This window comes from Mesoplodon bidens, assembly GCF_964165515.1.
Source record: "Mesoplodon bidens genome assembly, chromosome: 16".
In the NCBI taxonomy this organism is placed as follows: domain Eukaryota; kingdom Metazoa; phylum Chordata; class Mammalia; order Artiodactyla; family Ziphiidae; genus Mesoplodon; species Mesoplodon bidens.
The window spans coordinates 30,160,961-30,175,357 of record NC_138173.1 but is presented as its reverse complement, the minus strand read 5'-3'; the positions used below and the strand labels follow the sequence as shown (position 1 = coordinate 30,175,357).

Genomic DNA, 14,397 nt, shown 5'->3' with positions numbered 1-14,397 from the left:
AATTAAAATTCCAAGCCATATATTAATTCATTGCTTTTAATATTGTTTATTCATGATCCATTTCCCCTCTTTCTGAAATACTTTCTCTTTTGAAATGCTATCTCTTACCAATTGAATATAACTTCAATAAAATTGTAAATTAAAATGTACAGCCCCCATCAGCATTTATTCAAGAGGTGAGTATTGAAAACAAATTACAACAATCTGACTCCCTATCCTTGAAACTAAAGTGTGAGCCTAATAACCCCTAATCAAAAATAGTTGTACCTGATTGAGTCCAATGTTGTACCAATGCTGGAGAGGGTGTGGAAAGAAGGGAACCCTCCTACATTGTTGATAGGAATGTAAATTGGTACAGCCACTATGGAGAACAAGATGGAGGTTTCTTAAAAAACTAAAAATAGAACTACCATATGATGCTGTAATCCCACTCCTGGGCATATATTTGGAGAAAAGCATGGTTCAGAAGGACACATGCACCCCAGTGATCATTGCAGCACTGTTTACGATAGCCAAGACATAGAAGCAACCTAAATATCCATCGACAGAGGAATGGATAAAGAAGATGTGGTACATATATGCAATAGAATATTACTCAGCCATTGAAAAGAATGAAATAATGCCATTTGCAGTAACATAGATGGACCTACAGATTATCATACTGAGTGAAGTAAGTCAGACAGAGAAAGAGATATATTGTATGATATGCCTTATATGTGGAATCTAAAAAGAAGTGATACAAATGAACTTATTTACAAAACAAAAACAGACTCACAGACTTAGAGAACGAGATTATGATTACTGCAGGGTGGGGAGGATGGGGGTAAGAGATAGGGAATTTGGGATCGAGAAGTACACACTGCTATTTTTAAAATGGATAACCAACAAGAACCTACTATAGAGCACAGGGAACTCTGCTCAATGTTATGTGGCAGTCTGGATGGGAGGGGATTTTGGGGGAGAAAGAATACATGTATATGTATGGCTGAATCCCTTTGCTGTGCACCTGAATCTATCAAAACATTGTTAATTGACTATACTCCAATATAAAATAAAAAGTTTAAAAATAAAAAAGAGATATCCAGAGGTGCACATCATATCCAGCATCTAATACTTCTTCTCCATTTGGGGAGCTATCCAATATTCTTCCACAGGTTCCCACTCTACCCCCTCCCTTTTTTTGGTTGTTTGTTTTAATTAGCCAGAATTGGTTTCTGTCGTTTACAATCCAAAATTTAACTAACACATATGATAAGCTTATATTCAATCTGATATACCTCAAAATACAAAATTTAACAGAAAGTTTCTCAATTCTCTGTTTTCCCTCTCTCATCTCTCCGTCCCATTTTCTGTTCTCCACACAAACTTCCCTATTACAGTGTACTGTAGTTACTCAAACCCTTCCTCTCTGGTGACATCCCCCATACATGCCCTTCACAACAATTTTAATGTTTCAACATCATTTATCCTTCCTCCCATCTAGCACTGTTTACTCAGAGTTGCTGAACTGAAGTATAAGTTAAGAAGTAATCGATATGATTAAGCCAAAATACACCAAGTTATCAATAATCAATATTCTTAATCTTGTCAAGCATATTTGCATTTCTTTAAAAAGAGGCTACTGTTACTCAAAATTAATTCGTTAAAATTTCAAATAGGGAGACTTCCCTGGTGGTTCAGTGGCTAATACTCCACGGCCCCAAGGCAGGGGGCCCAGGTTCAATACCTGGTCAGAAAACTAGATCCCACATTCTGCTACTAAGAGTTTGCATGCCGCAACTAAAGATCCCTTGTGCCACAGCTAAGACTCAGTGCAGCCAAATAAATTTATTAATTAAATAAGTACTTTAAAATATTTTTCAAGTAGGATGACAAAGTGAAGACTTTTAGAGAGTATAAGGTAGTTACATTTTTAAATGTATTAAATGACATCACTCAAGTAGTCTGTGGATCTGATCATGGTTCATTTAAAGATAAACAGAGGACTTATAGACAAGACAACTTATCCATCAATTAAACAGATTATAGTTGAACTACTTTTGTGTGAATACGTAAAGCATACAGACCCATTACAAATGTGATTAACAGAGTCACAATGAGATTTATAATGTTACCAAATATGGCTAGCACACCCCATAGGGACCCTCAGTCACCTCTCCCTGCATTTTGGGGGGGTGGAGGCAAAAGCAATGATTTGTTTCTAACCAATAGACTATGGCAAAGGTGATGGAATATGAATGCCTTTAATTAGGTTATATAAGACATCATCTTAGCAGAATGAGAGATAGAGAGACAGAGACACAGACATAGAGAGAGAGACTCTCCATTGCTGGTTTTGAAGATTTAAGCTTCTATGTTGTGAGAAGGTCTGAGAGAGAATGATATGGCAAGGACCTGCATAACCCCTAGGAGCTAAAAGGAGCCCTCAACTAGAGCCAGGAAGAAAATAAAGACCTCAGTCCTAGAGCCAAAAGGAATTAAATTCTGCCAACAACACGTGAGTTTGGAAGAGGACCTCATGCTCTGGAAAAGAATGTAGTCTGGCAGATACCTTGATTGAAGTCTTCTGAGATATGAACAGCTAAACTTTGTTCAGAGAGATAATAAATGTATGTTGTTTCAAGCCACTATATTTATGTAATTTGTTACACAGTAATAGAAAACAAATTCACTCATATACCAAGGAGACAAGAAGATAAAAATCATGTCTATAGAACTGTCATAGATTGTGGATTTAGCACATTCCTTGCTCTTTTACTTACTAGTTTATCATATCCACTTCAAAGCATTGATGTGAGGATTCAATCAGAAATTGTATGTGTAGATTTTAAGGCTTTGTGTGAATATTAAAAATCTCATAGGGCTTCCCTGGTGGCGTGGTGGTTGAGAGTCCACCTGCCAGTGCAGGGGACACGGGCTCGTGCCCCGGTCCAGGAAGATCCCACATGCTGCGGAGCGGCTGGGCCCGTGGGCCATGGCCACTGAGCCTGCGCGTCTGGAGCCTGTGTTCTGCAGCAGGAGGGTCCACAACAGTGAGAGGTCCACGTAGTGCAAAAAAAAAAAAAAAAAAAAAACAGAAAGAAAAATCTCATAAAAGTGAGTTTCCTCCTCATTTACACTGCTATTTAACTCAGTGGGTGTCACCGCCCCACTCATTGGCAGCAGTCAATACCCTCATTCTGAAGAGTCACATTTGGACAATTCTGAGCCACTGAAAGTGGGAGCTTGCAGTACTTCAGGATCTCCTCTGCCCACCCACCCACCCATTGTGTCACATGTGAGTGAAGAGTGGGTTCTGGAGATTACCACTGTCCCATCATCTATTGTTACAGTATTTGGAGACTGGTTGTTATATGGACTCCACTGAGGTCCACATCAGGATGTAGCAGTAGTTTCTTTGTTCATTCTCCCTTGTGTTTAGATAACCTTCTACCATGACCCCTTTTCATTCAGTCCATTGATCACATGGTGCTTGGTTCTCATCCATTTCTTGTTTCCATCCTGACTTGAATATAGATTTACTTTCTAGTATTTTGATACCTTGCTGGAGAACCATAGCCACTTGAGCTTCTCCTGCATCTAAGATAAGAACTTTTTGTTATCCAGAAACTGCTACCTTTTAATTTTCAGAAAGATGAGGATTGAAAATTCTGCAGCCCAGCACAATCTGAAATCAGCAGTGAGTGATTCCTGGGTTTCTAGACCCTTAAATTTTTAAATCCAGTACATATTTTATTCAACATTATGGTTGACATTTCATTAAGAATGAAAATGGCTGTAGCATCCTATAGCTCCAATCACTTTCAGTGCTTTAGTGATTTTTCTGTCAAGTATATTTTTATCACATTCACTGAACACATTCTAGTTAAATTTCCTATTTTTTACAGCTTACCAGTTTAACTGTACCTGTGTATGGCAGGTGTTTATGAGGTACCTCTCTACAATTCCCTCACACATGCTTTCCTATAAAGTAACTAGTCTTTGCTGTGTTTATTTTTTGTCATTCTTATAAGTAAAAGCATCAGAAATCTGACCATTCTCAAATTTCCTGGAAGCTCTGACCATATTTTCTGAAACTCGCAAATAAAATTGAAGAAAAGTACTTATGGTATAGAATTCATAGTGTATTTCTCTGAACATAAATACCAGATTTTTCATTTCTCATCCACCCTACTGGTCTTTTAGCCTCAATTCTAGTATGATACTTTTACTTCTGGCTTTGTTTCTATTGTCAATCTAAATTCCAATATCCAACACTGTTCCATGGTTTCCTTTCAACTTTAGTTGTATTCACAAATCCAATACCATCTCTAGTAACCAGCCTCCACCCAGATTTAATCCCCCTTTTCTCCATCTTCATCTCCTTCAGGCAGTTGTACCCCAGTCACAGCACAAAGCACTCCAGAAAATTAAAGAGAATATGAGGTAAGTTTATTTAAAGGCTTTTTGTTGGGGAAGACAGTTTAAATTTGTGAAGGACTGCCTAACCATAAGTTAGTGAAATCTTAAACATAATTTTGGTTTAGCATAATCAGTAAATAACACCTATTTTGCTTGCAACTTAAAATTAAAATGATGTTCCACAATTGGATATAGTACCAACATATCTATTCTATGCCATGAAGACTGAATTGATGAAAATTACACTCATCTAGAATCAGTCTCCAGTATTTCCAGCTCTCCTGAATCAATCAGTAGTGCTAGTTTGTAAATAAAGTACACTTAGCTGCAAACAACTAACTTTTTAAAAAATCTATTCAAAAGAATTATTCAACTACAAGAAGTAATATATTTAAAATACTTACAATTTCTTTAAGATATCCATGAATTCTACTAACTTCTCTTCAGATTTTTTTGGTCCATATAAAGATGGCCACCACGTGCTTTTTTAACATGGACAGTTATGTTGTGAGAATCATCAGGTTGTTGGGATTTACTTTCTGCTGTGCCTTCAGCAGGTTTTCTAAACAAGGAAGCATAATATTTTATGGTGCTGTATTTTGTATAAAAATTGCTGACATGACTCTTTACTGTCAAGAGTAGAAATGCACTGTTCTGAAGTAATTTGGCATTTTAATAATATATTCCTTCTCAGTGCTTGTTTTTGTTTTCCAGTCATTAATAATGCAATTAAACACATATATAAAATATTTTCTGGGGCTTCCTTGGTGGCACAGTGGTTGAGAGTCCCCCTGCCGATGCAGGGGACACAGGCTCGTGCCCTGGTCCAGGAAGATCCCACATGCCGCAGAGCAGCTGGGCCCGTGAGCCATGGCCGCTGAGACTGCGTGTACGGAGCCTGTGCTCCGCAACGGGAGAGGCCACAACAATGAGAGGCCCGCGTACCGCAAAAAAAAAAAAAAAAAGAAAATATTTTCTATGTACAGAATTTGATTATATGTATTATATAACAGTCCCAAGTGATTGAAACCTCTTCCATAATAAATTAGGTGCATATATTTACGGAAATATTTCAAGTCAATGCTCACTCTTCTTTTACACTCTTACAGCTGTTTTTCAGTGTTTTGTGGGGGTTGTTTTTTGACACCAATGATAAAAGTAATTTTTTTTAACTTTTGTTTCCAACTGGTAAATTATGAACGTCTTCAAAGCAGCCAACATACTTCATTCTTGTGCTATAGTATGTTACACAACTAAGTCCCTAAGAGATGTGTGAATGAATGACCATTTCCCATTTATCCTTCCAGCTCAGAGCTTTCCTATTAAGAGGTCACTAAAAACCTAAGGAAAAGCAATCTAACAAATGTTGTCCATCCTTAAGAAAAAAAATAGTGGAGGAGATGCTAAAAATCCAAATTATCATAGATTAGTCACCTTTAATTATATACATGAAAATATTTTTTAAGTTAAATATAAGATAAACATTATGTGGAATAACAATCATCACATTAACATCTAACATATACCTGAGTGCTTTTAAAAGTGCTGGCTACTATATTAAACACTATATACATATATCTCATTAACATTAACTAAATGAAATAAACAATATGATCCCCAATTTAATAAGATGAAGAAATTGCAGCTTAAAATGTTTATATAATTTGTCTAACCACTCATATCCACTTTCCAGTAGAACTGGAAAGAGTTTTATGCAATATAAAATTCACAGAATATTAAAACTTAATAGCAAAACTTACTTATCTGATATATACAGAAAAAAGATACTTTAGCATAACTTACAAAGATAAAATTAAGAGCCAAAATCCATTTCCCCTTCTACCACTTTCACAGAAGCTCAGCCATTCTATCCACAGAGACCTAGGACACTATTTAAAACTCTATTCTCAGTTATGTCTATAAATAGTAAGTACAGTAAAACTCAGCAGTGGTTAAGATTCAGATATAAAGCAATTGGCTGCTTTCCTCCATCCAGCTCTGATTCTCAAATGCAAATGGAATAGAGTTCTTATCTTCTAGAGGAGAGAGGTCTGTGGACTGGAGGGCAAGGTGGAAGTAGATATGGTAAACTTTGTGAGGGAAATTTAGAAAGTGAGTGCCCATGGACCCAGTATTCTTCTGGCTCAAGTTCATCATATTTGCCCAAGGCAAGAGATTCCTGGGATTCCTGCCTTTACATTGAAAATCACAAGGCAGCCAAAGGATTCAGAATAATCCCCAATGATATTTAAGATATTTGAAGCCAAGCAGGGGATACCAAACCACCAAAAGCAACAGGAGGAAATAGTTAATTAATTAACTGATTGATTAAGTTGTGTCCTATGCTCTTTGGGAAATGGTAGAAAATAATCCTCATCATTATATTTATATACTAAAACTAGCAACAATTCAATATATATAATCTAAAATGTTCAGCCATATAAAATTCAAAATCATTTTATGAGAGATTAATAAATGTGCAAGTTGCCAAGGCAAGTGGGAGTATAGGAGGCTGTGGACATGATTCACATCTTTTCTGGAGCTATGTTTTTAATCTCAGACTTCTCTATGTTTCTGTGTTTCACAATTACCTGTACCTTTAAATTTTTAGTGAAATTTTATACTGGGTAGAATCTCTGATTCTCATAAGTCTAATTTGATAACTGAATCCTTTGTGTTATTCTCAGGCCTCTAAAGATTTTTTCTTTCATACAAGTCCTACTTGTTACATGATAAGATTGTTCCAAGATATGTAATATTTGCACTATTATGTTACTTGTATATATGTAATAATATTTCTGTAACTGATACGTTTAGGATTTTTTAAATAAAATTCAGTTTTATTGATCATTGTGGTAGCATAAACTATTTTTCTCTTTTCCTCAGTAATCAGCTACTTTAATAAGCTCTTTTTTTCAGTTGACCATCTTAAGGATTTTTTGGGTGGTAGATAAAAAGGTGTATATGAAAATAAATGGAAAGAAACTCATTGCTTTAAATGCATATAGTTTTTTTTAGAAAAAATAGTTGCAATCTATGAGCTAAGGATCTATCTCAAAAAGTGAAAAAAGAAGAGCAAGTTAACCCAAAATAACTAGAAGTATATAAGTATATAAAAAAATTGGAAAAAACATATCTAATAAACTTGGCAAAACATTAGTCAAGTTCAGAAAGAGAGAAGGCAGGAATAAATAATATCAGGAATGAAAAAGGAGACCTCATCACAGATCCCACATAATAAAAGATTATACTATGAAAACTTTCATGCTAATAAACTTGAAAATTTAGATGAAAGGAAAAAATAACTATAAAAGTACAAGTTACCAAACTGACACAAGAAGAAATAGAAAATTTGAATTTTTCTAGATATTTTAAAGAATAAGACTATTAAATAAGAATCTCCTCACAGAGAAACTCACAGCCAAAGTGGCCTTACTGATAAATTCTACAAACTCTTAATAAATAAACAAAACCAAACACTTCAAGAAAATAGAAAAGTCATATATACTTTATGTCTAGTTTTATGACATCAACACATTCTTGATATGAAGATCTGGGAAGGATTTTACAAGAAACAAAAATTATAAGCCAATATCATGATGCAAATATCTGGAGCAAAATATTAACAAACTGAATCCAGTGACAATTTTAAAAGATAATATAGCATAGCCTAGTTGAGATTACACCAGGAATACTATTCCAGAAATATTATTCAACACATTAACAGTACGCAGGAGGAAAATCTCATTAATAACTAAATAATATTTAATATGATACAATATTCATTTGTAAGCAAAATCTTAGCAAACTGAACACAAGTGAATTTTCTTTTTTTTTTTTTGCTTTTTTTTTTATTAGTTTCTGCTTTATAACAAAGTGAATCAGTCATACATATACATCTGTTCCCACATCACCTCCCTCATGCAACTCCCTCCCTCCCACCCTCCCCATCCCACCCCTCCAGGCGGTCACAAAGCACCGAGCTGATCTCCCTGTGCTCTGCGGCTGCTTCCCACTATCCATCTACCCTACGTTTGGTAGTGTATATATGTCCATGCCTCTCCCTTGCTTTGTCACAGCTTACCCTTCCCCCTCCCCATATCCTCAAGTCCATTCTCAAGTAGGTCTGTGTCTTTATTCCTGTTTTACCCCTAGGTTCTTCATGACATTTTTTTAAAAATTCCATATATATGTGTTAGCATACAGTATTTGTCTTTCTCTTTCTGACTCACTTCACTCTGTATGACAGACTCTAGGTCTATCCACCTCATTACAAATAGCTCAGTTTCATTTCTTTTTATGGCTGAGTAATATTCCATTGTATATATGTGCCACATCTTCTTTATCCATTCATCCGATGATGGACACTTAGGTTGTTTCCAGCTCCGGGCTATTGTGAACAGAGCTGCAATGAACATTTTGGTACATGTCTCTTTTTGAACTATGGTTTTCTCAGGATATATGCCCAGTAGTGGGATTGCTGGGTCATATGGTAGTTCTATTTGTAGTTTTTTAAGGAACCTCCATACTGTTCTCCATAGTGGCTGTACCAATTCACATTCCCACCAGCAGTGCAAGAGTGTTCCCTTTTCACCACACCCTCTCCAGCATTTATTGTTTCTAGATTTCTTGATGATGGCCATTCTGACTGGTGTGAGATGATATCTCATTGTAGCTTTGATTTGCATTTCTCTAATGATTAATGATGTTGAGCATTCTTTCATGTGTTTGTTGGCAGTCTGTATATCTTCTTTGGAGAAATGCCTATTTAAGTCTGCTGCTCATTTTTGGATTGGGTTGTTTGTTTTTTTGCTGTTGAGCTGCATGAGCTGTTTATAAATTTTGGAGATTAATCCTTTGTCAGTTGCTTCATTTGCAAATATTTTCTCCCATTCTGAGGGTTGTCTTTTGGTCTTGTTTATGGTTTCCTTTGCTGTGCAAAAGCTTTGAAGTTTCATTAGGTCCCATTTGTTTATCTTTGTTTTTATTTCCATTTCTCTAAGAGGTGGGTCCAAAAGGATCTTGCTGTGATTTATGGCATAGAGTGTTCTGCCTATGTTTTCCTCTAAGAGTTTGATAGTTTCTGGCCTTACATTTAGGTCTTTAATCCATTTTGAGCTTATTTTTGTGTATGGTGTTAGGGAATGATCTAATCTCATAACTTTACATGTCCCTGTCCAGTTTTCCCAGCACCACTATTGAAGAGGCTGTCCTTTCTCCACTGTACATTCCTGCCTGCTTTATCAAAAATAAGGTGGGGCTTCCCTGGTGGCGCAGTGGTTGCGAGTCCGTCTGCCGATGCGGGGGGCGCGGGTTCGTGCCCCGGTCCAGGAGGATCCCACGTGCCACGGAGCGGCTGGGCCCGTGGGCCGTGGCCGCTGGGCCTGCGCGTCCGGAGCCTGTGCTCCGCGGCGGGAGAGGCCACAGCGGTGAGAGGCCCACGTAATGCAAAAAAAAAAAAAAAAAAATAAGGTGACCATATGTGCGTGGGTTTATCTCTGGGCTTTCTATCCTGTTCCATTGATCTATCTTTCTGTTTTTATGCCAGTACGACACTGTCTTGATTACTGTAGCTTTGTAGTATAGTCTGAAGTCAGGGAGTCTGATTCCTCCAGCTCCGTTTTTCGTTCTCAAGATTGCTTTGGCTATTCGGGGTCTTTTGTGTTTCCATACAAATTGTGAAAATTTTTGTTCTAGTTCTGTGAAAAATGCCAGTGGTAGTTTGATAGGGATTGCATTGAATCTGTAGATTGCTTTGGGTGTAGAGTCATTTTCACAATATTGATTCTTCCAATCCAAGAACATGGTATATCTTTCCATCTATTTGTATCATCTTTAATTTGTTTCATCAGTGTCTTATAATTTTCTGCATACAGGTCTTTTGTCTCTTTAGGTAGGTTTATTCCTAGATATTTTATTCTCTTTGTTGCAATGGTAAATGGGAGTGTTTTCTTGATTTCATTTTCAGATTTTTCATCATTAGTGTACAGGCATGCCAGAGATTTCTGTGCATTAATTTTGTATCCTGCTACTTTACCAAATTCATTGATTAGCTCTAGGAGTTTTCTGGTAGCATCTTTATGATTCTCTATGTATAGTATTATGTCATCTGCAAACAGTGACAGCTTTACTTCTTCTTTTCCAATTTGAAATGCTTTTATTTCTTTATCTTCTCTGAATGCTGTGGCTAAAACTTCCAAAGCAATGTTGAATAATAGTGGTGACAGTGGGCAACCTTTTCTTGTTCCTGATCTTAGTGGAAATGGTTTCAGTTTTTCACCTTTGAGGACAATGTTGGCTGTGGGTTTGTCATATATGGCCTTTATTATGTTGAGGAAAGTTCCCTCTATGCCTACTTTCTGCAGGGTTTTTATCATAAATGGGTGTTGAATTTTGTCGAAAGCTTTCTCTGCATCTATTGAGATGATCATATGGTTTTTCTCCTTCAACTTGTTAATATGGTGTATCACATTGATTGCTTTGCGTATATTGAAGAATCCTTGCATTCCTGGAATAAATCCCACTTGATCATCGTGTATGATCCTTTTAATGTGCTGTTGGATTCTGTTTGCTAGTATTTTGTTGAGGATTTTTGCATCTATGTTCATCAGTGATATTGGCCTGTAGTTTTCTTTCTTTGTGACATCCTTGCCTGGTTTTGGTATCAAGGTGATGGTGGCCTCGTAGAATGAGTTTGGGAGTGTTCCTTCCTCTGATATTGTTTGGAAGAGTTTGAGAAGGATGGGTGTTAGCTCTTCTCTAAATGTTTGATAGAATTCACCTGTGACGCCATCTGGTCCTGGGCTTTTGTTTGTTGGAAGATTTTTAATCACAGTTTCAATTTCAGTGCTTGTGATTAGTCTATTCATATTTTCTATTTCTTCCTGAGTCAGTCTTGGCACGTTGTGCATTTCTAATAATTTGTCCATTTCTTCCAGGTTGTCTATTTTATTGGCATAGAGTTGCTTGTAGTAATCTCTCATGATCTTTTGTATTTCTGCAGTGTCAGTTGTTACTTCTCCTTTTTCATTTCTAATTCTAGTGATTTGAATCTTCTCCCTTTTTTTCTTGATGAGTCTGGCTAATGGTTTGTCTATTTTGTTTATCTTCTCAAAGAACCAGCTTTTAGTTTGGTTGATCTTTGCTATTGTTTCCTTCATTTCTTTTTCATTTATTTCTGATCTGATCTTTATGATTTCTTTCCTTCTGCTAACTTTGGGGTTTTTTTGTTCTTCTTTCTCTAATTGCTTTAGGTTCAGGTTCAGGTTGTTTACTCAAGATGTTTCCTGTTTCTTAAGGTGGGATTGTATTGCTATAAACTTCCCTCTTAGAACTGCTTTTGCTGCGTCCCATAGGTTTTGGGTCATCGTGTCTCCATTGTCATTTTTTTCTAGGTATTTTTTAATTTCCTCTTTGATTTCTTCAGTGATCACTTCGTTATTGAGTAGTGTATTGTTTAGCCTCCACGTGTTTGTATTTTTTACAGATCTTTTCCTGTAATTGATGTCTAGTCTCATAGCACTGTGGTCGAAAAAGATACTTGATATAATTTCAATTTTCTTAAATTTATCAAGGCTTGATTTGTGACCCAAGCTATGATCTATCCTGGAGAATATTCCATAAGCAATTGAAAAAAATGTGTATTCTGTTGTTTTTGGATGGAATGTCCTATAAATATCAATTAAGTCCATCTTGTTTAATGTATCATTTAAAGCTTGTGTTTCTTTATTTATTTTCATTTTGGATGATCTGTCCATTGGTGAAAGTGGGGTGTTAAAGTCCCCTACTATGATTGTGTTACTGTCGATTTCTCCTTTTATGGCTGTTAGTATTTGCCTTATGTATTGAGGTGCTCCTATGTTGGGTGCATATATATTTACAATTGTTATATCTTCTTCTTGGATCGATCCCTTTATCATTATGTAGTGTCCTTCTGTTTCTCTTCTAATAGTCTTTATTTTAAAGTCTATTTTGTCTGATATAAGAATTGCTACTCCAGCTTTCTTTTGATTTCCATTTGCATGGAATATCTTTTTCCATCCCCTTACTTTCAATCTGTATGTGTCTCCAGGTCTGAAGTGGTTCTCTTGTAGACAGCATATATACGGGTCTTGTTTTTGTATCCATTCAGCCAATCTGTGTCTTTTGGTGGGAGCATTTAGTCCATTTATATTTAAGGTAATTATCGATATGTATGTTCCTATTCCCATTTCCTTAATTGCTTTGGGTTCGTTATTGTAGGTATATTCCTTCTGTTGCGTTTCTTGCCTAGAGAAGTTCCTTTAGCATTTGTTGTAAAGCTGGTTTGGTGGTGCTGAACTCTCTCAGCTTTTGCTTGTCTGTAAAGGTTTTAATTTCTCCATCAAATCTGAATGAGATCCTTGCTGGGTAGAGTAATCTTGGTTGCAGGTTTCTCTCCTTCATCACTTTAATTATGTCCTGCCACTCCCTTCTGGCTTGTAGGGCTTCTGCTGAGAGAGCAGCTGTTAACCTGATGGGGATTCCCTTGTGTGTTATTTGTTGTTTTTGCCTTGCTGCTTTTAATATGATTTCTTTGTGTTTAATTTTTGACAGTTTGATTAATATGTGTCTTGGCGTATTTCTCCTTGGATTTATTCTGTATGGGACTCTCTGTGCCTCCTGGACTTGATTAACTATTTCCTTTCCCATATTAGGGAAGTTTTCAACTATAATCTCTTCAAATATTTTCTCAGTCCCTTTCTTTTTCTCTTCTTCTTCTGGAACCCCTATAATTCGAATGTTGGTGCGTTTAATGTTGTCCCAGAGGTCTCTAAGACTCTCCTCTGTTCTTTTCATTCTTTTTTCTTTATTTTGTTCTGCATCAATCATTTCCACTATTTTATCTTCCACCTCACTTATCCGTTCTTCTGCCTCATTTATTCTGCTATTGATCCCATCTAGAGTATTTTTCATTTCATTTATTTTGTTTTTAATCTATGCTTGATTCATCTTTAGTTCTTCTAGGTCCTTGTTAACTGTTTCTTGCATTTTGTCTATTCTATTTCCAAGATTATGAATCTTGGAAATAGAATCTTGGATCAGCTTTACTATCATTATTCTGAATTCTTTTTCAGGTAGACTGCCTATTACCTCTTCATTTGTTAGGTCTGGTAGGTTTTTATCTTGCTCCTTCACCTGCTGTGTGTTTTTCTGTCTTCTCATTTTGCTTATGTTACTGTGTTTGGGGTCTCCTTTTTGCAGGCTGCAGATTCGTAGTTCCCTTTGTTTTTGGTGTCTGTCCCCAGTGGCTAAGGTTGTTTCAGTAGGTTGTGTAGGCTTCCTGGTGGGGGGGACTAATGCCTTTGTTCTGGTGGTTGAGGGTCGATCTTGTTTTTCTGGTGGACAGGTCCACGTCTGGTGGTGTGTTTTGTGGTGCCTGTGGCCTTATTATGTTTTTAGGTAGCCTCTCTGCTAATGGGTGGGGTTGTGTACCTGCCTTGCTTGTTGCTTGGCATAGGGTGGCCAGCACTGTAGCTTGCTGGTCGTTGACTGAAGCTGGGTGCTGGTGTTGAGATGGAGATCTCTGGGAGATTTTCGCTGCTTGATATTATGTGGAGCTGGGAGGTCTCTTGTGGACCGTGTCCTGAAGTTGGCTCTCCCACTTCAGAGGCACAGCACTGACTCCTGGCTGCAGCACCAAGAGCCTTTCATCCACCTGTCTCAGAATAACAGGGAGCAAAAGTAGAAAGAAAGAATTAGTAGAAGAAAGAAGGAGAGAGGGAAAGAAAGGAAGAAGGGAAGAAAGGAAGGAAGGAAGGAAGAAAGAAAGAAAGGAGGGAAGGAGGGAGGAAGGATGGAAAGAAAGAAAGAAAGAAAGAAAGGAAGGAGGGAGGGAGGAATGAAAGCAAAAGGAAGAGTGAATGGAAGAAGGGAGGGAGGGAGGGAGGAAGGAAAGAAAGAAAGAAAGACAGGAGGGAGGAAGGAAAGAGAAAGAAAGTGGAAAGAAGAAGGGTGGGAGGGAGGGAGGGAGGAAAG

At 37.0% G+C, this 14,397-nt stretch overlaps 1 protein-coding gene across 1 annotated transcript in view; it reads right to left on the bottom strand.

Annotated features, from left to right (window-relative positions):
* Window positions 1-14,397, bottom strand: part of CNBD1 (cyclic nucleotide binding domain containing 1) — a gene marked incomplete at both ends in the record, with an annotated part of 392,779 nt that overhangs the window by 326,120 nt on the left and 52,262 nt on the right. The window contains 2 exon segments of the mRNA XM_081214229.1: window positions 4,806-4,869; window positions 4,872-4,963. Of these exon segments, the coding sequence (XP_081070355.1) occupies window positions 4,806-4,869; window positions 4,872-4,963 (156 nt within the window).